Below are 25,832 nucleotides of genomic sequence, written 5' to 3' on the forward strand. Positions count from 1 at the left end.
AGGGGAGAGAATACAATCGGTCACAACCCACTGACAGATAACCAGCCTGACTCAAGCAGTGATCTGGGCCTTCCAGGTAACTCCCCCAAGTTTATACACTGGGCATAATGTGCTGTGGTACTGAATACCCCTTTGACCAGTTTGGGTCAGGTGTCCTGGGAAGGGCTAGTTGGAAATGTGACGCTCCAGGGCAGCCTTGGATGCAGCGATCACGAGACGGTTGAATTTGAGATCCTCAGGACAGTGAGAAGAGCGTGCAGCAAGCTCACTGCCCTGGACTTCAAAAGAGCAGACTTTGGCCTCTTCAGGAACCTGTTTAGTAAGGTTCCATAGGATATAGCCCTAGAGGGCAGGGGGGGACAAGACTGTTGGTTGATATTCAAGGATCACCTGCTGCAAGCTCAGGAGTGCAGCAGGAGGGCCAGGAGACCTCCTTGAATGGATAAACAGTTTCTGAGGAAACTTCGAGGGAAAAAAGAGGGTTATAAAAAGTGGAAGCAAGGACAGGTGGCCTGGGAAGAGTACAGGGATGTTGTCTGGGAAGCTAGGGACCAGGCTAGGAAAGCTAAAGCCCAGTTAGAATTAAACATGGCTAGGGATGTGAAAGTTAACAGGAAGGGATGCCACAGGTACATAGCAAATAAAAAACAGACTAGGGAGAAAGTAGGCCCCCTCAGGAAGCTCTCAGGAGAACTAGATACACAGGATTTGGAGAAGGCTGAGGTTCTGGATGACTTCTTTGCCTCGGTCTTCACTGGCAAAGGCTCTGACCACACCACCCAAGTCTTGGAAGGCAGACACAGGGACTGTGAGAATGAAGACATTGGGGCCACTGTAGGAGAGGATCTAGTTCAAGACCATCTTAAAAATCTGAACGTGCACAAGTCCATGGGTCCTTATGAGATCCATCCATGGGTCCTGAAGGAGCTGGCGAACGAATTTGCTAAGCCGCTGGCTATCATATTTGAGAAATCATGGCAGTCAGGTGAAGTTCCCGATGACTGGAAAGAGGGAAATATAACCCCCATTTTCAAGAAGGGAAAAATAGATGACCCAGGCAACTACAGACCAGTCAGTCTCACCTCCGTGCCTGGCAAAATCTTGGAACAGATTCTCCTGGAAGGCATGCTAAGGCAAATGAAAATGAACAAGGGGGTTGGTGACAGCCAGCATGGCTTCACTAAGGGGAAGTCCTGCCTGACCAATTTGGTGACCTTCTATGAAGGGGCTACAGAACTGATGGACAGGGGTAGGACAGGGGTAGAACAGTTGATGTCATCTACCTGGACTTGTGCAAAGCGTCTGACACTGTCCCATCCCATCCTTGTCTCTAAATTGAAGAGACATCAATTTGATTGATGGACCACTTGGTGGATAAAGAACTGGCAGGATGGCTGCACACAAAGAGTTGTGGTCAATGGCTCAATGTCCAGCTGGAGGCCAGTAATGAGTGGTGTCCCTCAGGGATCCGTGTTGGGACCAGTCTTGTCCATCTTCATTGCTGACATGGACAGTGGGATTGAGTGCACCCTCAGCAAGTTTGCCAATGACACCAAGCTGCATGGTTCGGTGGATACCCAGGAGGGAAGAAATGCCATCCAGAGGATGCTGACAGACTTGTGAGGTGGGCTGATGCCAACCTTAAGAAGTTTAACCATGCCAAGTGCAAGGTCCTACACCTGGGCTGGAGCAATCCCAGGCACAGCTACAGGTTGGGCAAAGAAGAGATTCAGAGCAGCCCTGTGGAGAAGGACTTGGGGGTGCTGGTTGATGAGAAAATGAACATGAGCAGGCAGTGTGCGCTTGCAGCCCAGAAAGACAACCATATCCTGGGCTGCATCAAAAGGAGCATGACGAGCAGGTCGAAGGAGGTGATCCTGACCATTTACTCTGCTCTTGTGAGACCTCACCTGGAATATTGTGTGCAGTTCTGGTGTCCTCAACATAAAAAGGACATGGAACTGTTGGAACAAGTCCAGAGAAGGGCCACGAGGATGATCAGGGGACTGGAACACCTCCCGTATGAAGACAGTCTGAGAAAGTTGGGACTGTTCAGCCTGGAGAAGAGAAGGCTGCTTGGAGACCTCATAGCAGCCTTCCAGTATGTGAAGGGGGCCTATAGGGATGGTGGGGAGGGACTCTTCGTTAGGGACTGTAGTGATAGGAGAAGGGCTAACGGGTTAAAACTTAAACAGGGGAAGTTTAGATTGGATATAAGGAGGAAATTCTTTCCTGTTAGGGTGGTGAGGCACCAGAATAGGTTGCCCAGGGAGGTTGTGAATGTTCCATCCCTGGCAGTGTTCAAGGCCAGGTTGGACGAGGCCTTGGGTGATATGGCTTAGTGTGAGGTGTTCCTGTCCATGGCAGGGGGGTTGGAACTTGATGATCTTAAGGTCCTTTACAACCCTAACTATTCTATGATTCTATGCTTACAGCACTGCAGCAGCTACTAAGAAGGAGAGAAAAGACTGCTATAGCACCCAGGACAAGAGTGTTGGACTGTTGCCTGTTAATGAAACCACCGAAGTCATCTGGTTACTGCTGAACTTGTCTGGTTTCATCAAAGTTCATTCTTTGTAGGGGTGAAGAATGGAGGGAAGTCAGGAAGAGTTGATGGTGAACTGAGGACAGTTCTGCTGTGGCTGCCCGCTTTCCCATAACTTTATTGTCTGCTAACAGGACATAAATTCTTTTCAGAGTGCAGAGTGGTGGAGATGGGCACCTAGCTAATGGGCTATAAAAGTGTTATCTAGTAGGCAACAGCACATAATTGAGTTCATTGGCTGTTTTCCCCTAAAACCAAATCCCCTTGAGGTACACATAGGACTTCCTCATCTTCCCTCATTACACATCAAGTATGCCCGGGACCTTGAGCAAAAGCAATCCCACAAGTGGTTTTGGCTTTACCTGAAGCAGGAATAACCCAGACTCTCTTTCCCAGCAAATTGGGTTGTGCACCACAGGAACTTTGTCCCCCTCTACAATATATAAAAGTTCTGACTGGGATGGGCCAGCCCTGTTGGCAGATCCTCTGGTGTTGACCAACCAGGTGGCCTTTGGTAAGTGTGTATCCCAATGCTTGAAAGTCCCACCACCCATTGCTCTCAGTGTAGTTTTTAACAGCCCATTGTACCGTTTGATTATCCCAGCGGCTGGTGCATGGTAGAGGATGTGATATACCCGCTTGATGCAATGATCTTTGGTCCAAGTGTCTATAAGATTGTTCTGGAAATGAGTCCCATTGTCTAATTCAGTTCTCCCTGGGGTGCCGTGTCAACACAAAACCTGTTTCTCAAGGCCCAGGACAGTTTTCTGGCACAGTGTATGCTTCCAGAGATCTGATGGTTGCTTCTACTATGGTAAGCCCATAGCGCTTGCCTTGGCGGGTTGGTGGGAGTGTGATATAGACAATCTGCCAGGCGTCCCCATATTTATACTTCAGCCATGCTCCTCCATACCAGAGAGCCTTTAACTGCTTGGATTGCTTAACTGCAGCATGTGTCACATTTGTGAAAAACACGGTGTCCTGGGTTCAGCAATAGCAGTCATTTTTCTCCTTCTTAGTAGGTGGTGCAGTGCTGTGTTGACTTTCTGGCTGGGAACAGTGCTGATAGAACCAATGTCTTTAGTTGTTACTCAGTAATGTTTACTACAACCAAGGACTTTGTGAGTCTCATGCTCTGCCAGGGAGGAGTGGAAGCTTGGAGGAAGCAAAGACAGGACACCTGACCTAAACTAGCCAAAGAGGTATTCCATACCACAGCACATTATGCCTGGTATATAAACAGGGGGCAGTAACCCAGAAGGTCTAGATGGATGCTTGGGTCAGTCTGGGTATTGGTCGGCAGGTGGTGAGCGGTTGTATTCACTTCCCTTGTTATTTCCCTTATCATTATTATTAGCATTGGTGGTAGCAGTAGGGGTTTGTGTTATACCTTAGTTACTGGACTGTTCTTATATCATCCCGTGGGAGTTACATTCTTTCAATTCCTCTCCCCATCCTTCTGGGAGTGGTGGGAGGAAGGAAGGGGGGGGGGGCAAACCAGTGGCTGCATGGTTCTGGGTTTCCAGCTGGGCTTAAATCAGGAGACATGGGCATTAGTCCACCCCTACATCATCAGCCCATCTGTATGTTTCATCTCTGCCTTGATGGCCTGATGTGTCAAGGTCCCACAAGGCTAAAAGAAATTAACTCTTATGTTGCCGATCAAAATCCATCTGAGCCACTTCAATCTTTGCAGCTTTATCTCCTTGCTGGTTGTTCTGGTGTTCCTCAGTGGCCCGACTCTTGTGTACATGAGCATCTACACGGCGCACCCTTACCACCAGGTTCTGCAACTGGGCAGTGATATCTTCCCACAGTGAAGCAGCCCAGATGGGTTTACCTCTGCGTTGCCAGTTGCTTTGCTTCCGTTGCTGCAACCCACCCCCACAGGGCATTTGCCACAATCCATGCGTATAAAGTACTGGCCACTTTTCTCGTTCAGCAATGTCCAAGGCTAGCTGGATGGCTTTGACCTCTGCAAATTGACTCTACTTACCTTCTCCTTCAGAAATTTCTGCAACTTGTTGTAGAATTCATACAACTGCCTTCCATCTCCGACACTTTCTCACAGTACAGTAGGATCCATCAGTAAACAAGGCATATTGCTTTTCCCTTTCTGACAGTTTATTATATGGTGGGCCCTCTTCAGAACTCATCCCCTGCTCCTCTGGTGACATTCTAAAATCTTTACCCTCTGGCCAGTCCATGATGACTTCCAGAATGCCTGGACGACTGGGATTTCCTATTTCAGCTCGTTGTGTAATTAGTCCAGCCCACTTACTCCATGGAGCATAGGTTTCATAATGTGCATAGGAGACCCTGCCTTTGAACATCCAGCCCAGCATGGGCAACCGGGGTGCCAGGAGGAGCTGTGCTTCAGTGCGCATCACTTCTGAAGCAGCTCAAAACCCTTCATAGGCTGCCAGCATCTCCTTTTCAGTTGGGGTATAGCTGGCCTCAGATCCTTTGTATCCCCGACTCCAAACGGCGAGGGGTCAACCTCAAGGCTCCCCTGGAGCTTTCTACCAGAGGCCCCAGGAAGGACCATTCTCCCCCACTGTGGTGCAGAGCACATTTTTCACATGTGGCTCGGTGCGGACTGGTCCAAGGGGTACTGCATGAACTATCTCTCATTTAATTTGTTCAAAGGCTTGTTGTTGCTCAGGGCCCCATGTGAAATCATTCTTCTTCTGGGTCATGTGACAGAGGGCTTACAATCAGAGTAATTTGGGATGTGCATTCCCCAGAACCCCACAACACCTAAGAAGGCTTGTGTTTCTTTCTTATTAGTTGGTGGAGACATTGCTGTTATCTTCTTGATCACTTCTGTGGGGACCTGGAAGCGTCCATCTTGGCATTTTATTCCCCAAAATCAAATCTCCTGTGCGGGTCCCTTGACCTTACTCCGTTTTATGGCAAAACTGGCTTTTAGCAGGATTTGGATTATTTTCCTCCCTTTCTTAAAAACCTCTTCCACTGTATTGCCTCACACGATTATGTCATCAATCTATTATAGGTGTTCTGGAGCTTGCCCCTATTCCGGTGTAGTGTGGATCAGTCCATGGCAGATGGTAGGTCTGTGTTTCCACCCCTGGGGCAGTCGGTTCCAAGTGAACTGGACACTCCTCCAAGTAAAAGCAAACTGTGGCCTGTACTCTGATGCCAAAAAAATTGAAAAAAAAATGCATTCGCAATATCAATCGTGGCATACCACTTGGATGACTTTGACTCCAGTTCATATTGAAGTTTTAGCATGTCTGGTACGGCAGCACTCAGTGGTGGTGTGACTTCATTCAGGCCATGATAGTCTACCGTTAGTCGACACTCTCCGTTAGTCTTTCACACTGGCCATATGGGGCTATTAAAGGGTGAGTGGGTCCTACTAATCACCCCCTGACTCTCCAGTCTATGGATCAGCTTATGGATGGGAATCTGTGAGTCTCAGCTGGTGTGATAATGCCACCAGTGCACTGTTGTGGTCGCAATTGGCACTTGTTCTTTGACCTTCAGCAACCCCACAACAGAAGGATCCTCTGAGAGACCAGGCAAGGTGGACAGCTGCTCAATTTCCTCTGTCTCCAAAGCAGCAATACCAAAAGCCCATTGGTACCCTTTTGGGTCTTTGAAGTACTCTCTCCTGAGGCAGTCTATGCCAACGATGCATGGAGACTTTGGACCAGTCACAATGGGGTGCTTTTGCCATTTCCCCCCAGTCAGGCTGATTTCAGCCTCCAGTGCAGTCAACTCTTGGGATCCTCCTGTTACTCCAGAAATACAAATGGGTTCCACCCCTTGACAGCTTGATGTCATCAGGGTACACTGTGCACTGGTATCTACTAGAGCCTTATACTTCTGTGGGACTGATGTGCCAGGCCATTTGATCCACACAGTCCAGTAAATCCGATTGTCCCCTACCTCCACCTGGCTGGAGGCAGGGCCCCTCTAATAGTGAACCTAGCTTTTTCCACTTACATCTTGTTGACAGGGATTAGTCTTCTTTATCACAGGAGCTGGAGTAAAATCAGCTCTTCCCCTCCATCTGGGAACCTGCTCACTAGAGACAGAAGCCGCAGCTTTCATGGGATGATCATCCTTGATCTTTGTTCTCGTCTTCAATTCACGCACCCGTTCCTCCAAAACTGAGGTAGGTTTTCCATCCCACTTCGTTACGTCTTCTCCGTGATCCCGCAGGTAAAACCATAGGGTGGCCCGTGGTGTATACCTTCTGTATCTTCTCTCTCGAGCTGTAGGACACCTTTTGTTAATAGCTGAGATATGTGTTGGTACATGTGAGGAGCTGGATAGATCAGATAGATCGCCTCTCGATTATTTGAGGTCTTGGGACAGTTTTCCCACAGCTGAGATGATGGAAGGGGTGAGATTGTCTTCGAACTCTCAGAGTTTATGAATCATTTCTCCACTGGTAGTGGTACTATTTCATTCCAGGTTACTGTTGCCAATGAATGAGCATATGATGACGATGCATTCCGTGTAAGTTTTCGCCATATTGGTCGTGTTCATTCGACTTCAACTGGATCTATGGGTATATCCCCGTAATTCCGCTTGATATGATAGATCATCTCTACAATGGCCGATTCCCTCAGAGACTGGATGCCTTTGTCTAAAGTAGTCCACTTGGCCAAACGACTCATAACATCGTCCTTTTATGGAAACCTTTCTTTCACAGCTGCCAAGAGCCGCCTCCAAAGACCGAGGGACTTTTTCTCTCTTGCAATTGCTTTGTCAATTCCCCCTTCTCTAGCAAGTGATCCCAGCTGCTTGGCTTCTGTACCTTCTAGTTCATGACCGTCAGCCCCATTGTCCCAGCATCGGAGCAACCAGGTGATGATGTGCTCCCCTGATTGACGGGTGAAATCTTTTTGCATGTTCCGTAGCTCTGTTGAGGTCCGAGGTCAAGAAGTCACCCCTTCTTCTTCTTCTTGGTCATGTGATGATGACTCCTGATCAGATGCTGTCCCAGGTGGTTAGTACATTGTTTCTTCATCTTGCTTCACCCTTCTTGCCTCTTTTTTGCTTTTCCTCTTGCGTACAGGGGCAACAGATATTGGCATGAATTGGTCCTCTGGTTTAGCTGCAGTGATTATCACTGTGGCTTGAGCAGCGACTGTACTTGTTGCTAGGGGTGGTGTAGCTGCTGTGCTTGGAGCTGGACCAGCTGCGCTGTCTGTTGCAGTTGAAGTTTGAGTAGCTGCTGTACTTGTCGCTGGAGTAGTTCCGCTGTCTTTTGCAGCCAAAGCTTGAGTAGCGCCTGTACTTGTCGCTGGGGGTGGTGTAGCTGCTGTGCTTGGAGCTGGAGTAGCTGCACTGTCTGCTGCTTTGCCCTCAGATCCAGGGACATTTTTTTCCTTCTGAAGGTGCTGGATAGTGTTGAAGGCCCTGTAAGCATAGGCCAAGTCCTATGATTTGTCCATCTCTAGTATGACCTACTTTACTAATTTTTCTGTATTTTGCACATGTTCGGGGTGAAATTCCAAAGCGCTGGAGGGGCCCACTGGCCTAGATACTTGCCCGTACTATCCCACGCACCCTGCCACTCATGGCTGTCCAGCCTCGGGGAAAATTTCTTGGTCCTCCTATATCATCGTCTAACCCCAGACAAAGCCCACACCCAACTCTGCTTAACCCTTGAAATCAGACGAAATGGTCATGGGTAAAACACACTCTGTATGTATGCCAATATGGTGATCCCCATCACAATCGGCAAACAGGTCTCAAGGGTATTTAAAGGTGATTCAAAACCTTCAAAACACTCAAAGGATGCTGTAAAAGATCGGGGGGGGGGGGGGGAGGGAGTGTAAAAGAATGTCTCCTTCACAGGTTGACTACCCGAGAAGGAGAAAAAAGACGTGTAATTCCTAAGCGCTTCTATTATATACCTCCCCAAGTATAAAGGTGGTGACCACTCTGGGAACATAAGCCAGATCAGTTTCATGATCAATGATTCTATTGTATTTCAAGTCATTACCATAAAGTACAATGAGACAAGAACCTTAGCCCAAGCCCCCCACCTGATAAACACTAACGCAGCTAATACCGGCTGTAAGTAAGGTACGACATGCTTAAATTCTGAGATCAAGAGCAACAACTTCGAGAGCCAATAAACTAGCATTGTGATGAGTGACTATTAATCCAAAACAATTAATGCTTATCACAGATATGATTAGACACGCTCTGGTCAGATCTGCTGTTATCTCAACGCTTTGTGCCCCATGTTGGGCACTAAAACAAACTGTCGTGGTTTAAACCCTGTCGGCAAGTCAGCCACGCAGTCCACTTCCTCACTCCCCCCACTTCTCCTCCTCCCCCCTGCTCCCAGAGGGATGGGGAGGAGAATGGAAAGAATGTAACTCCCACGAGTTGAGATAAGAGCAGTCCAGTAACTAAGGTATAACACAAACCACTACTGCTACCACCAATAATAATAATGATAAGGGAAATAGCAAGGGAAGAGAATACAATACCACCCGTCACTACCAAGCCCGACCGAGCTGTGAGCCAGCCCTTCCGGGTAACTCTCAGTCACATCCTGGGCATGACGTACTGTGGTATGGAATACCTCTTTGGCTAGTTTGGGTCAGGTGTCCTGTCTCTGCTTCCTCCCGGCTTCCCCTCCTCCCTGGCAGAGCATGAGACTCACAAAGTCCTTGGTCAGACTAAACATTTGAGCAGCAACTAAAAACATCGGTGTTATCAGCGCTGTTCCCAGGCTGAAAGTCAAAAACAAAGCGCTGCACCAGCTACTAAGAAGGGAATAAATGACTATTACTGCTGAATCCAGGACAGGGGCCTATAAGGATGCTGGGGAGGGACTCTTCATTTGGGACTGTAGTGATAGAAGAAGGAATAACAGGTTAAAACTTAAACAGGGGAAGTTTAGATTAGATATACGGAGGAAAATTGTTTATTGTAAGGGTGGTGAGGCACTGGAATGGGTTGCCCAGGGAAGTTGTGAATGCTCCATCCCTGGCGGCATTCAAGGCCAGGTTGGACAGAGCCTTGGGTGACATGGTTTAGTGTGATGTGTCCAGGCTCATGGCGGGGGGGAGTTGGAACTAGATAATCTTAAGGTCCTTTCCAACCCTAACTATTCTATGATTCGATGTTTCTATAAATCCAGAACACAGCACTGCACCAGCTACTAGGGAGAAGAAAAATACTGCTACAGCTGAACCCAGGACAACCTGTCAGAGAAAGGGAAGAGTGTCTTAGGTCACAGGCTTGCAAAGCTGGTGAAGAAGGGTTTAAACTGAAGTTGCCAGGGGAGGGGAACCTCAATCCATCCCACTCCTGCCAGTTTGATGCTGGTGCCAGTAGGAGATGCCAAGAGCCTGGAGAGGGAACACAGGTAAGCATTGTCCACCTGAAGAGCAGTACAAAGGTCTTCCAGCCACTTCAGCCAATAAGCCAGCATCATCAGGGGCCCAACTGAAATGCCTCTATGCCAGTGCACGTAGCATGGGGAACAAGCAAGAGGAGTTAGAAGCGTGTCAATGCCTGAAGGGCTACAACCTCGTTGGTGTCTTAGAGACGTGGTGGGATGCCTCCTATGACCGTTGTTGGAATGGAAAGATACAGGCTCATCAGGAAAGACAGGCTGGGGAGATGAGGAGGGGGTGTTGCCCTCTACATTAACGATCAGCTGGAGTGTGCAGAGCTCCTGCTGGAAATGGATGAGGAGCCAACCAAGAGCTTATGGGTCAGGATTAAAGGGAGGGACATTACAGTGGGGGTCCGCTACAGGCCACCCGGCCAGGAACACTGAGTAGATGACGCCTTCTATAGACAGATAGGTGTGGCCTCATGTTCACAAGCCCTGGTCCTCATGGGGGACTTCAACCACCCCAATATCAGTTGGAAGGACAAAACAGCAGGGCACAAGAAATCCAGGAGGTTCCTGGAATGTGTTGATGATAACTTCCTTCTCCAAGTGATAGAGGAACCAAGGAGGAGGGGGATCAGGTTAGGAAAGCTAAAGCCCTAACAAAACTCAACATGGCCAGGGACATTAAGGGCAACAAGAAAAACTTCTACAGGTACCACTGGGGATAAAAGGAAGACGAAGGAAAATGTGGGCCCCCTCCAGGATAAAACAGGAGACCTTGTTACCCAGGAGACATGGAGAAGGTCAAGGTACTCAACAACTTTTTTGCCTCAGTCTTCACCAGCAAGAGCTCCAACCACACCGCCCAAGTTGCAGAAGGCAAGGGCTGGGACTGGGAGAATGCCTGGCATAGGAGATCAAGTTCAAGATCATCTAAGGAGCCTGAAGGTGCACAAGTACATGCGACCTGACAAGATGCATCCGCAGGTCCTGAGGGAACAGGCGGATGAAGTTGCCAAGCCATTATCCATCAGATTTGAGAAGTCATGGCAGTCTGAAGTTCCTGCTGACTGGAAAAGGGGAAATGTAAGCCCCTTTTTTAAAAAAAAGGGAAAAAAGGAAGATCGAGGGAACTACAGACCAGTCAGTCTCACCTCAGTGCCCGGCAAGATCCTGGAGCAGATCCTCCTGGAAACTATGCTAAGCACACAGAAAACAGAGAGGTGATTGGTGACAGAGAACATTGATTCACTAATGGCAGATTGTGCCTGACAAATTTGGTGGCCTTCTACGATGGGGCCACGTCATTGGTGGATAAGGGAAGAGCAACTGATGCCATCTACCTGGATTTGTATAAGGCATTTGACACTGTCCAGCACAACATCCTTGTCCCTAAACTGGAAAGGCATAGGTTTGATGGATGGACCACTTGGTGGACTGGATTGTACTCAAAGAGTACAACTCAAAGAGTTGTGGTCAATGGCTCGATGTCCAAGTGGAGACCAGTGATGATTGGTGTTCCTCAGGGGGTGGTATTGAGACCAGTGTTGTTTAACATCTTTTTAGTGACATGGACAGTGGGATTGAATGCTCCCTCAGCATGTCTGCCCATGACACCAAGCTGTGTGGTGCAGTTGACACGCTGGAGGGAAGGGATGCTGTCCAGAGGGACCTTGACACACTTGAGAGATGGGCTAATACGAACCTCATGAAGTTAAAAAAGGCTAAGTGCAAGGTCCTGCACCTGGGTCAGGGCAATCCCAAGCACAACTACAGGCTGGGTGGAGACTGGATTGAGAGCAGCCCTGAGGAGGATGACTTGGGGGTAAGCTCAAAATGAGCCAGCAGTGTGTGCTTGCAGCCCAGAAAACCAGCTGTATGCTGGGCTGCATCAAAAGGAGCGTAGCCAGCTCTCATGAGACCCCATCTGGAGTACTGGATTCAGCGCTGGGGCCCCCAGTGCAAGAAAGATGTGGAGCTGTTAGAGCAAGTCCAGAGGAGGACCACAAAGATGATCAGATGGCTGGAGCACCTCTCCTAAGAAGACAGGCCGAGAGAGCTGGGCTTGTTCAGCCTGGAGAAGAAGGGTGATTCTGGGACTGGAGAACCTGGGCTGGAGAGCTGGGCCTGGAGAAGAGGGTGATTCAACTAACCTATTCAGGGACCCACACTGACAGCATCAGTGAATCAAATCCCTTATGGGCTGTGGATAGCACACTGGACCCAAAACCCTGGACCACCCCCTGTGTCTTGTAGGACCCAAACCACAAGATGCCCCCTGCTTAGTTATAACAGTCTGTCACTGATACCAAAATCATAAGACCAAAATCCTTACTATAACAAGCCACAAAATAAATCAAATACCAACAAGATCCAAAACCATTTCCACAATATACCCCCTGTGTCTTGCAGGACCCAAACCACAGGAAGCCCCCTGCTTCTTGTGGGTGTATGCCAGTAAAATCCAAAACGTTTTCTACAAGACACTCACTGCGTCTTGCAGGAGCCAAACCACAAGAAGCCCCCTGCTTCTTGTGGGTGTATATCAAACGGACGCTAGCAGCCAGGTATACGCCTTTACCTATGAGATTTCCTATCTCGATTTATGGAAGGCTTCCAAACCTCACATACACTTACCAAACCAGCCCAATTACCAATTTAGTCTTTATGCAAGATGCCCCCTGCACCTTACAGACCATACAAAAGAAAAGAATACCTTTTCTGAAGATGGTCCTTGTCTGCTCCCACAGTGATCCGAATGAGTCAAGGGGTCCCTCCGTTACAAATTCCCGAGGGCCCTAGGGAGCCCTGTCCTCAGCGGGTCCTGCAGCCAAGCATAGCGGGTCCCATCTGGGGTGCCAAGTTGATTCAGAGAAAACTCCAGGAACAAACTCGCCAACAAAGTTTTCAAGCTGACAAGCAGGTATTCTTTATTGCGGTGCCGGGAGACATGGGGGTAGCTCCTCCTAACATGTGGCCCAATTGCCACACAAGCCATCCTTTTATAGTCCCTGGGCATACATACATATTCATGAGGCTACGTATGGATTACATCATTTTCCAGAAAGTTCCCCGCATGCGTACAGATTTGTGGTGGTGGTCTCTGAGGGTCGTTTACTTCTTCCAACAATCTTCATCACTTCTGGCAGCCTTTGAAGCATGCGCAGTAGATGCTCATACCAGTTTAATTGGTTCATTAGCACCAGAGACATAATAATCCTCCTATCCTCCTATTTATCAGTTAGTTTAACTGTAGCCCATCCTGGACAGCTGCCGTTCCCAGATACTCCTTATCCCTGTGTCCTGTTCTTCTAGACTGTTTTACTTAAAACTATGTCAACTATAACGATTTATCTTGTGAGAATTCTCAGTATGTTCTCTAGCTGCACTCTTTTTCCTCTATGTATCATGCACCTCAGTAATTTTCCATTCCTACTGTTACAAAGCCTTCAAACTTAACATTACTTAAAACTAATTCTAAAGGTTTCTATATTCCATTTTGTGATTTTGTGCCCCTCTCCCCCCCAACACTGTCCTGGGTTCAGCAGTAGCAGTCATTTTTCTCCTTAGTATCTGGTGCACTGCTGTGTTTTTGACTTTCACCCTGGGAACAACGCTGATAACACCAATGTTTTTAGATGTTGCCCAATAATGTTTACCCTGACCAAGGACTTTGTGAGTCTCATGCTCTGCCAGTAAGGAGGGGAAGCTGGGAGTAAGCAGAGACAGGACACCTGACCCAAACTAGCCAAAGGGGTATTCCATACCACAGCACATCATGCCCAGTATATAAACTGAGGGGAGTTACCCGGAAGGCCCAGATCGCTGCTCAGGTCGGGCTGGGTATCGCTCGGCAGGTGGTGAGCAATTGTATTGTGCATCTGTCATGTTTATTGCTTTCCTTTTCTGTATTTTATGAGAAAATACATGTTTTTCTAAATGACCAGGTTGATTGAAACCTGACAATATCTTGCTTTTATGGACACTGTAGTTGAATAATTGGAAAGCAGGGTAATTTAAAAACAGTGTAAAGACCTTAGGAAAAAATGTGGCTGTCGTGGTTTAAGCCTAGCTGGTAACTCAGAACCATGCAGCTGCTCGCCCACTGGCCCACCCCTCCCAACTTCCTCCCCCTGCTCCCAGAGGGATGGGGAGGAGAATCGAAAGAATGTAACTCACACGGGTTGAGATAAGAACAGTCCAGTAACTAAGGTATAACACAAACCACTGCTGCAACCACCAATAATAATAATGATAAAGGAAATAACAAAGGAAGAGAATACAGCTGATAACCACCCAACGACTGATACCCAGCCTGACCCGAGCAGTGATCTACCCCTTCTGGGTAACTGCCCCCAGTTTATATACTGGGCATAATGTGCTGTGGCATGGAATACCCCTTTGGCTAGTTTGGGTCAGGTGTACTGTCTCTGCTTCCTCCTGACTTCCCCTCCTCCCTGGCAGAGCATGAGACTCAGAAAGTCCTTGGTCGGAGTAAACATTACTTAGCAACAACTAAAAACATTGGTGTGTTATCAGCACTGTTCTCAGACTAAAGTTGAAAACACAGCACTGCACTGGCTACTAAGAAGAAAACTGTTACATCTGAATCCAGGACAATGTAAAACTAATATACAGAGGAAAATAAGCACTGCATCAAATCATTATTGCATAGAGAAAACAGAGATTAACAAGAAATACATCACCAGTTACCACCAAAACATCATCCAGGCCCACACTTCCAGCTGGGAAGCCACGTTGCAGCCAGTGCCAGGAGTCTCAGGTAATTGGGAAAATTCCTATACCATCCATCTACCTATAGGTGAGGCTTCTCTCATGGCTATAAGAGGGTCCTGCTTTTATACCCTTAGAAAAACAACCGCCTTTATGCCAGATCTCAAATAGTTTACTCGTGGGGCCATGCAGATTCTCATGATCTCACTGTTGTCCACACTGACAGCTTTGGCCAGGCACCCCAGTGCAGCCAAGTATGAAGGTCATAAAACAGCTGCACACCTGTGTTTTCCTGCTTCTTCAGAGATTGCCAGTGCTAGGTTCTGTCTGCAAAAACAAGCTTGAAGTGATACACAACCAGACTATAATCACTAATAACAGCTAGTGTGAGTTATTGTCGAGGTTTAAACCCAGCTGGCAACTTTGCTTACACCACCACTACGACCGCACACACACACACCCACCAAGGGGGTTGGGAAGGAGAACCGAAAGAATGCAAACCCCATGGGTTCAGATAAGAATAGTTTAATAGATTGATTGATTGATGGTTGGCTTCGCGAGTGAAGATTTGGGAAGGGCTTTAACAATGCTTACTACAAGCACGATGACCAAGGGCATGTGGGATATGCAAATCTGGTTAGAAAAGGGTGCTTAGGCAATCAGGGAGTGTCCAACCAGGACTGTCATCTCCTGAGTAACCTCGAGCTACCCATGCGCTGGTCCGCCTGCATGCAAGGTTGGATCTGAAGCTTCCCATGCGCCTTCTCACCTACCGTTTCGACCCTCACCTGTCCATACAGACAAGTGAGAGTAAGCCCTTCCAGCCTGTGCAGTGGATTTTTTAAGTGAGGTGCAGCTTGCGCAGAACTGGCCCCACCGTTTACACCTGAGGTTTAACTGCCACGGCCCAGCTAGCTAGGATGGTGACAGCAAAGTCCACAGGTCGTAGGTTTTGTAAGAGTGTCCTTCTCTTAAGTTTAATAGATAAAGCACAACTAAAACATTGGTGTGTTATGAGCACTGTTCTCAGACTAAAGCCAAAATATAGACTGTACCAGCTACTAGGAAGGAGAAAAATAACTGTTATGGCTGAAACCAGAACAGTATCCACCTGTTATTCCATACCATTTACATCATGTTCAGGTCCCACATCTTTCAATATGCCATCCCATTTTTGTGTTGAGATACAAATTGCTGTCAATTGCTAAGGTGAGTAGCTCGAGAGAGGACACCTTCAACACCTGAGCGGGGGGAAGCTCAGCGCCCAGGAGCCTCAACTCAGAGCAGCAAGAGCCACCGAGGGAGCCTCAAGTCCTCGACAGGACTTGCCCAGGAGCCAGCAGCTCAGCTGACACAAGCAGGGACTCACAGGGGGCGGAGCCAGGAGGAACAACACCAACCCTGACTGGTTAAAATCCCGCCCTAGGGAGCGCAAGCGACTAGGAGTGTGTAGCTGCAGTTTGCGCAGGCTGGCAAGTGGGATAGTGAGCACTTGCCTTATGACCAGGGCCCGGTCTGGGAGCTCTGCTATGTCTGCCCCGGTGGTGGCCAGCGTAGACACTCAGAGCTGATGAGAGGGGAGGCTTCATCGCAGAGCTTAGAGTGTAGAGAGTGCCTGCACTGGTCTCCTGAGGCGAGGGTGAACAACAGGCAGGGCTGCACTTGGTGCTCCCTGGTGGAGGTCCTCCTGCAGCATGTGGCTGAGCTACGGGAAGCCATCAATAGGCTGAAAGATGTCAGGGAAGCTGAGAGGAAGCAGGACTGCTTGCTCCAGGCCCAAACTGTGCAGGGGACTCAAGCATCCACTCTAGCTCATGGAGGAAAGGGGGAGGCTGTTAACCCGGGAAGCTGGGAAATAGTGACAAAAAAAAAAGAAAAAAACAACAAAAAAAAGGAGGAAGACGACAATTAAAAGCAAGGGGCTTCCTCCTAAATCTGATGTTTCTACCCTGAACAGCTTTGCAGTTCTGCAGGGGGCAACGAGGAAACACACATTGCACCATGAACAACATGCTGATGCACTGGTAAAGATCACTACTGCTGCTGCCAGGAAAAAGTGGCGGGTCATAGTAGTAGGGGACTGTACTTTGAAAGGCACAGAGGCACCCATCTGTCGGCCTGATCCACTCTCAAGCGAGGTGTGTTGCCTACCAGGGGCTCGGATCAGGGATGTTGCTGAGAGGTTGCCTGGTCTAGTAAGTCCCACTATTACCCACTTCTAGTCATCCATGTGGGACCAGTGATATAGATAGCAGTAGCCTGGAGAACACTGAGGACTACAGAGCCCTGGGTGAGGTGGTTAGGGGCTATGGAGCTCAGATAGTCTCTTCATCAATTCTCCAGGATAAAGGGGAGGATCTTAAAAAGGCTAGGTGGATTTGCCAGATTAATAAATGGTTAGAACAGTGGTGCCATAGTCAGGGGTTTGGGTAATTAGAACATGGGACTCAATTTGGGAGTCCAGGTCTAGTGGGGGCTGGTGGAGCTGGTCTGACAACAAAGGGGAAGAGCAGTTCTGGTAAGAGGCTTGCCAGGGCTGGTCAAGAAAGCTTTGAACTATATGTGTTGGGGGAGGGGGGCATCATTCCATCCCAACACACCCAGTCTGGTGTCAGCACCTATGACAAATGCTTGGAGCAATGTAGAGATAATTCAGCCACTCCAGCCAATGAGCTGGCTTCATTTGGAGCTCAGCTCAGATGCATCTATACAAATGCCCATAGCATGAGGAACAAACAAGAGGAATTAGAGATGTGTGCACGCCTACGGGGGCATGGTAAAATAGGCATCACAGAAACATGGTGGGATGGCTCCTATGACTGGAGTGTTGGAATGGAAGCCTACAGGCTCTTTAGAAAAAGGGAAATATAACGCTCATTTTCAAGAAGGGGAAAATAGATGACCCAGGCAATTACAGACCAGTCAGTCTCACCTCTGTGCCTGGCAAAATCTTGGAGCAGATTCTCCTGGATGGCATGCTAAGGCACATGAAAAACAACAAGGTGCTTGGTGACAGCCAGCATGGCTTCACTAAGGGGAAATCCTGCCTGACCAATTTGGTAGCCTTCTGCGATGGGGCTATGGAACTGATGAACAGGAGTAAAGCAGCTGAAGTAATCTACCTGGACTTGTGCAAAGCGTTCAACACTGTCCTGCATGACATCCTTGTCTCTAAATTGGAGAGACATCACTTTTGATAGATGGACCACTCGGTGGATAAACAACTGGCTGGATGGCCACACAGAGAGTTGTGGTCAATGGCTCAATGTCCAGCTGGAGACCAGTAACGAGTGGTGTCCCTCAGGGATCGGTGTTGGAACCAGCCTTGTTCAACATCTTTGTTGGTGACATGGACAGTGGGATTGAGTGTGCCCTCAGCAAGTTTGCTGATGACACCAAGCTGTGTGGTTCGGTTGATACCCTGGAGGGAAGGAATGCCATCCAGAGGGACCTTGACATGCTTGAGAGGTGGGCAGATGCCAACCTTATGAAGTTTAACCATGACAAGTGCAAGGTCCTACACCTGGGTAAGGGCAACCCCAAGCACAACTACAGGCTGGGTGGAGACTGGATTGAGAGCAGCCCTGAGGAGAAAGACTTGGGGGTGTTGGTTGATGAGAAAATGAACATGAGCCGGCTTCAGTGTGCACTCACAGCCCAGAAAGCCAACTGTATCCTGGGCTGCATCAAAAGGAGTGTGACCAGCAGGTCGAAGGAGGTGATCCTGCCCTTTTATTCTGCTCTCATGAGACCTCATTTGGAGTATTGTGTGCAGTTCTGGTGTCCTCAGCGTAAAAAGTACATGGAACTGTTGGAACAAGTCCAGAGGAGGGCCACAAGAGTGATGAGGGGACTGGAGCACCTCCTGTATTAAGGCAGGCTGAGAGAGTTAGGCTTGGTCAGCCTGGAGAAGAGAAGGCTGGGTGGAGACCTCATAGCAGTCTTCCAGTATCTGAAGGGGGCCTATAGGGATGCTGAGGATGGACTATTCATTAGGGACTGTAGTAACAGGAGAAGGGGTAACAGGTTAAAACTTAAACAGGGGAAGCTTAGATTGGATATAAGGAAGAAGTTCTTTACTGTTAGGGTGGTGAGGCACTGGAATGGGTTGCCCAGGGAGGCTGTGAATGCTCCATCCCTGGTAGTATTCAGGGCTAGGTTGGACAGAAGCTTGGGTGGCATGGTTGAGTGGGAGGTGTCCCTGTCCATGGCTGGAGGGTTGGAACTAGATGATCTTAAGGTCTTTTCCAACCCTAACTATTCTATGATTATATGATTTTGAATATATACGCACACAGACAGGTATCATTCCTTAATCCATAGACCGTCTCTATAAAGCTCATTGAGTTCATTTAGTCCATGATGTCAGGGTTCTTCTGTCGTAACAGTCCTTCAAGGCAGGAGAGATGGCGTGTAGTGTTGGATTGTTGCCTGTTGATGTCACCGCTCAGCTTGTCTGTTTCATCAAAGTTCATTCTTCACTGGGGTGAGGGTTGGAGGAGTCAGGTTTAGTTCATGGTGACCTGAAGACAGTACTGGGAGACTTCTGCTGCTGCTGCTGCCTTTTCAGGACTTTATCATAGAATCATAGAATAGTTAGGGTTGGAAAGGACCTTAAGATCATCTAGTTCCAACCCCCCTGCCATGGGCAGGGACACCTCACACTAAACCATGTCATCCAAGGCTCTGTCCAGCCTAGCCTTGAACACTGCCAGGGATGCAGCATTCACAACCTCCCTGGGCAACCCATTCCAACGCCTCACCACCCTAACAGTAAAGAATTTCTTCCTTATATCCAATCTAAACTTCCCCTGTTTAAGTTTTAACCTGTTACCCCTTGTCCTATCACTACAGTCCCCCCTCCCCAGCATCCTTATAATCCCCCCTCCGATACTTTATTTCTCTGATGATGACCAAGAAAGCACATATTTTCTTTTCAAAGTCAGGTGTAGAGGAGATAGGCATCCAGCTGCCACAGAAGTGATATACAGCAGTCAATAGCATTTAATTGAGTTAATTTCTGTTTTCCTCCAAAATTAAATCCCCTTGAGGTGCACACCAGATTTCCCCATGTTCCTGCAAGGTCCTTGAGCAAAAGCAATTACACAAGTGGGTTTGGCTTTACCTGAAGCAGGAATAACCCAGACTGTCTTCCCCAGCAAATTCTTTATGTGCACCACAGGAACGTTATCCCCCTCTACAGTATGTAAAAGTTCTGATTGGGCTGGGCCAGCCCTGTTGGCAGATCCTCTGGTGTTGACCAACCAGGTGGCTTTTGGTAAATGTTCATCCTTATGTTTGAAAGAGCCATGACCCACTGCTCTCAGTGTAGTTTTTAACAGCCCATTGTAGCGTTTGATTTTCCCAGAGGCTGGTGCATGGTAAGGGATGTGATATACCCACTCAGTGCCATGCTCATTGACCCAAGTATCTATGTGGTTGTTCCGGAAACGAGTCCCATTGTCTGACTCAATTGTTTCTGGGGAGCTGTGTTGCCACAGACTTGTTTCTCAAGGCCCAGGATAGTGTTCCGGGCAGTGGCATGGGTCACAGCGCAGCATATGTTTCCAGCCATCCGGTGGTGGTGGCTGAACACCTGCTTGCCCATGGGAAGTGGTGAATGAATTCCTTATTTTTCTTTGTGTGCATAGCTTCTGCTTTTCCTATTAAATTTTCTTTATCTCAACCCATGAGTTTTCTCAGTTTTACTCTTCTTGTTCTCTCCCCCATCCCACTGGGCAAGTGGCTCTGTGGTGCTTACCTGCTGGCTGGGTTTAAACCACAGAGTATGCCAAGTTGCTAAGGAAAGTTAATAAACCCCCAACAAATTTTTAACATCCAAAAATTTTTTTCTCTTCCATCTGCACATACGGCAAAATGCATAAACTTATGTGCTGTCAATATCTAACCTCTCCTGCTAAAATCCAGGTCTCACAAACATTATATAGCAATAAGTTTCAAAATCTACTTGTGTGTGACAGATATAAGAATTTCCTTATCAGTATAGACTTGCATTCAGTGTTTTCATTTTAGTTTATTTTTTACATTTCATGTCTCAACCCAAATCTATATAACAAGTTTTAATGTATCTGAAAAAACCTTTCCTAAAAATCTGAATTTCATAAAATATTTTTTCATGTTATTTTGCAGCTATTAAGCTTTCATTTTATTTTACATTGTACTAATTATTTACCTCTAATTTGGTTTCTGAATTTTCTCTAGTTTTGACTAGCCTTGTTGTTACTTCCTTATCAAATCCATTTCACTAAACAACTCATACTAAGCATTGGAACACTTTTATCCTTCTTGAAAGGAAACCCACATGCCATTTCTTATGTTATTCTCTTGCAACTAGTCTCAGTCCATCTTATTAGTTTAAGTAGGGCCATATGTAAGATTCCATCACTTTTAAAAATATAATTTATCTTCTTTAACATTAAATGCTCCTTTTTCTAGTAGACTGGCAATACACTGTATTCTGTTGTTAAGCCCTACCCTACAATTTACCCCTAAAATCCCCATCATTTCAGCTAAATACACTAGGTTCAGATTAACACATTTATCAGTATCTATCTCCAAATAGCCCTTTGGAACTTACAATATAGGAACAGCACTAGATATTCTGAATCTTTCTTTTAAAGCAAATCTTAATAGATGTTTTCTTCTTGAATGCTTCTACCAGCACTCATAACATACCTTACAGATTAATGTTTGAATATAATATATCCAGATCTGCCTGGAAAAATAGAGAAACTATCCAGGCACCTCTGCTTCCGAGAAGACAAATGTACATAAACCCCTTTCTCACAGTTCTTCCATGTTAAATTTGAGTTCACTTGTATGTAGCTTTGTATCTAAGCAGACAATGGGAGAAAGTGTGGACATCAATATAGTTTTCTACAAAGAGATAGTTACTGCAGCACTAAACACTCAGGAAATAAACAGTACACCTTAAAAGGAAAAAAATAAATTGGTTTGCTAGGCTGTCCTTATACCAGGAAAAGGCAGACCCTTTTTCAATATGCACATAATGGCAAATCAATGCTAACACAAGATTAATATGCAAATAGACCTCCCCCCCAGTCTTGCAGTTACTTTCCTATTTCCACTCAAATTCTCAGGAATGTACTTTGATCTTGCAATTAATGAAGTGAAAGTTTCCTATCTAAGACAAGACAGAACCAAAGACAAATGCATCTGATAATCTGTCATTCTGACTGTTCTCTTCCTAACCTTACACACTTACCAGCTTCCACTGCTATGATGGTACAAATGTTATTGGGGGGGGGGGGGGGGGGGCTCAGGTAAGTAGGATACAAAAATCTACATCCAGCTGAGTCAGCATCCCTGAACTGAAACCCAGTGTGAAGCTAACAGTTACGCAGAACAGACTTCAGGGTATTAGTATGCATAACCACTACTGTCTTCAGTAGATGAGACCTCACAGATTAGACCTCCAGTTTTGAAATCATCAGGAACATGTACAACTGTAGCACTGTCATGTGAGAAAATCAGAACACAACAAATCTTCTCAAATGTAAGAGGTACTTTTGTGCCTTAAAAAACATGCAAAACCCTCTTGTAATGTAATCAACACCAAGTGAAAATCAGCATGCCAAAGAGAGAGGATTTCCAATAAATCACTTCGCTCTCCTGAAGAAGTTAGTAAATAGACAACACATTCCTACACTTCTAACATCATCTCCTTATTTTTTTCCTGTAGTGAGGCTCAGTCATGAAGCAAGAAAGGATACTGCATCACTTGTATCCACTGAGGGACTTAAAAGGCTTTGTTATTTCAAAAACCATGTCATAAGTGGTAAGTCATGTCATTAGTTCCCCCAGTAACCTCGTTCACAAGGAAGGTGGCTAAAGCCAGTCATCAAATGCTTCATAACACAGAATTTTGAGCAAATAAAAAATTATCCAATTCATCTTTTGTGAAAGAAAAGCACTGAAAAGTTACTCCATCTCCCTAGCCAGCTCATAAACAAGTCAACAACACTGCTGTAGTCAGAGATCTTCAAAGCCCCATATCATTCTTATGTAACAATAAGTAGTGTTCAAGAGCTGATTTCTTTTGCCTATCACTAGAAATATATGAAAACTAGAACTAGTACAGCCATCACAAGAGGGAAAAAAAAAGAAAAAGTAGAAGTTTTATATAAAACAAACCTGGAATTAGGTAACACTGATGAGAATTTCCTCATCCAGCTCCAAATTCAGGACTTTCCTTTAATCAAAGCTGTTTCTGGTGTTTCTATGCCAGGTCTCCTCCCACTTTTATAAGCATGTTTCTCCTCTTAGTTACCTGTGCCTTCAAGCAGTATTCAATATAATTCCTCTTCAAACATTGGTTTAGTGAGGTTAAACTTTTCAAAACAAGAGAGATCTACAAGATAGTTTTGTATTACAAAATGAACACCTGCAGCACAGGAGATATGACAGAGTGAATGGTGATCTTATGTTAAGCCACCTATGCTATTAGAATGAGGGGTAGATTTCTTCTGGTTGGCTTTTTTGTTTCTAATTTAAGAAATTTGATTAAAGATTAAAATAACAGAATTACAGTATGAATCCCAGAAGAATGCTCACTTGCTATATAATCAGAGAAACGAACTTTTTCCTTAAAAAGAATCCTGGATTTTTTAACATTGTAAACATATCTTTAAAAGAAAAAATAAAAAAAAATAATCAGACATGGGAGTCTGAGAAGAAAATCAGGAGACTATAGATCCTCTTCTGTAATTCAGCTTTCTTTGGTAACAGCAGCTTATTTTCTTGTGCTGCCTGGATTTTCTACTTCAGTTTTCAGTATTTGATTAAGAAATATCAAAAGTCAATAAAGAAATAAAGACATACTGCATTCTGATTTACTAGGAAAACAGCAATATGTAAAAGAAACATTTTAGTTCTGTGGATATTTTTTAAACTACCATACTCAAACTCATTGTGAAATTTTATAATTGATCAACAACTTAGTAAAAAGAATAGGAAACAAAAAAACTATTTGGGCTGTGCTAAGCATTAAACCTCTCACTAAAAATACTTTAAATACTAATGAGTAAAGAGATATTTTGACAATAAGGAAAGAGCTGACAAAGATCAACTCCATCAATATTGATGGAGTTTAAGCACTCTCTGCAACACCCTTTCTGTCATTTCTCCTCTTACATTAGCCATAGCATAGCCAATATAGCCATTATAGCCATCATATGTTCTTCCTTTCCCACCCTTACCTTCCCCTTTTCTAATCACCCTTAACTGTTTCAGTCTTCTCTGCACCACTTGCATACTCATAGCAATTCTTCCTTCCCCTTAATTCCTTACATTCAGGCTATTACCAACTCTCATGCAATACATGCCTTCAGCTTACAACATCTGAGCATCTTCCTCTATTGCTTAATATCCTGAATCTACTTTAGCTTTCCTTTTCACTGCCACCAGGCAGCCCTGCAAAACACCTTATTACGTTCCACAACGACTAGAGCAATTGCTGTGCCTCTGGCCACATTCCCATAGCCCTCAAAGGCAAAGAGCACTGCTCCTGATATTCACCTTCTTGTAGCACCACCTGCCTGGGCCTGCTAGTGTCACCAGACTCTAAGGAGAGTGGCTAAGCTGCAGATGAGGCTCATTATCAGAAATATTCCCTTCTTTTGTTCCACCTATGTTGTATCTAACAAACACGTCTTTTCTCTTTTCCAAACAGTATTACTTCCTAAACATAGAATCACAGAATCAAGAATCATAGAATCAACTAGGTTGGAAAAGACCTTTAAGACCTCTTAAAGAAAAGATTCAATAACAGAATCCTCTTCAGTAAACACCATAAAAAAAAAAAAATCACATAATAATTCGGATTGGAAGGGACCTCAGGAGGTCACACTCCTGAATGACACAAAAAAAAAAAAGCTCTCAAAACCAAAGAAGGAATGAAAAAGAAAGAAAGAACAAGTATCAAACTTACCATGGACTTGATTGATTTCTGAATTCTGAGAAAGAATTTCATCTGCTAATTTTTGAGCAGTAGGCAAAACTTCTGTGTGATGCGCTGTGATCAAATACTGAACAAACTTTTGCAGTTGGTCTCTGTTCATTTGAAAGAGTGTCTCTGAAATGGGAAGATGCAGTTTGACCTGATCTGGCTTGCGGATCCGATATAAAGAGAGTGCCACAACGTGGGCACAGTAAAATATGTCTTTGTTTCCACAGCTACAGGTCACTGAGGTAATCTTGCAACGATCAAAGCTGATGGCTACACTGCAAACAGTTTCTGGCTCTGACTGCACTGCAGGCTCCATCACTGTGCCACTCAAGTAGAAACCTGTGAAGGGAAAAAAAAAAAAGAGCAAGCTTGCATTGTTAAGTAAAATACCATAACTCATTATCAATAACCTTTCATTAATCAAGTAAAAATCATCATCTATTTCTGAGAAATAATACATCTTAAAGAACTTGCTTTAATTACAAATATAATGAACCCTTTCTTTCCCTTTTCATCTCCAATAAAATCAAAAGCAGCTAGTTTACAAGCCCTCTGCCATTCCATCACAACATTCATAAAAAGTTTGATAGTAAGATGTCCTGGGTTCAGCTGTAACAGGCATTTTTCTCCTTCCTAATAGCTGGTGCAGTGCTGTGTTTTGGCTTTAGTCTGAGAACAGTGCTGATAACACACCAATGTTTTAGTTGTTGCTAAGAAATGCTTACCCCAATCAAGGATATTTCAGTCTCTCATGCTCTGCCAGTAAAGAGAGGCACAAGAAGCTGGGAGGAAACAAAGACAGGACACCAGACCCAAACTAGCCAAAGGGGTATTCCATACCACACCACATTATGCCCAGTATAGAAACTGGGAGGAGTTACCTAGAAGGGACCAATCGCTGCTCAGGTCAGGCTGGGTATCAGTCAGCAGGGGGTGAGCAATTGTATTGGGCATCACTTGTGTTTTTGAGATTTCATTTCTCTTTTTTTGTTGTTCCCTATTATTATTATCAGTATTGTTATTGTTGGTATTATTCCTATTATCATTATATTTTACTTAATTTCTTATCTCAACCCATGGGTTTTACATGCCTTTGATTCTCCTCACCATCCCACCCATGGAGGGGAAAGGGTGGGGGGTGATGATGAGTGAGCAGCTGCATGGTACTGTTACCAGCTGGGTAACAGGATACTTAAGACAGCTCTATTTGTAGTTAATTCCTA

General features: G+C 45.8%; 1 protein-coding gene across 1 annotated transcript in view; it reads right to left on the reverse strand.

Moving 5' to 3' along the window:
- Nucleotides 1-24,964, reverse strand: part of LOC133282939 (zinc finger SWIM domain-containing protein 6) — an 85,362-nt gene extending 60,398 nt beyond the window's left edge. The window contains exon 1 of the mRNA XM_061479311.1: nucleotides 24,592-24,964. Within this exon, the coding sequence (XP_061335295.1) occupies nucleotides 24,592-24,925 (334 nt within the window). The 5' untranslated portion in view covers nucleotides 24,926-24,964. The remainder of the gene's footprint in view (nucleotides 1-24,591) is intronic.
- Between the last annotated feature and the right edge of the window lie 868 nt (nucleotides 24,965-25,832).

This window comes from Pezoporus flaviventris, unplaced genomic scaffold (genome assembly GCF_033815535.1).
Source record: "Pezoporus flaviventris isolate CSIRO_AGI_PZ_B2104156 unplaced genomic scaffold, CSIRO_AGI_Pfla_v1 ptg000146l, whole genome shotgun sequence".
Taxonomy (NCBI): Eukaryota; Metazoa; Chordata; class Aves; order Psittaciformes; family Psittacidae; genus Pezoporus; species Pezoporus flaviventris.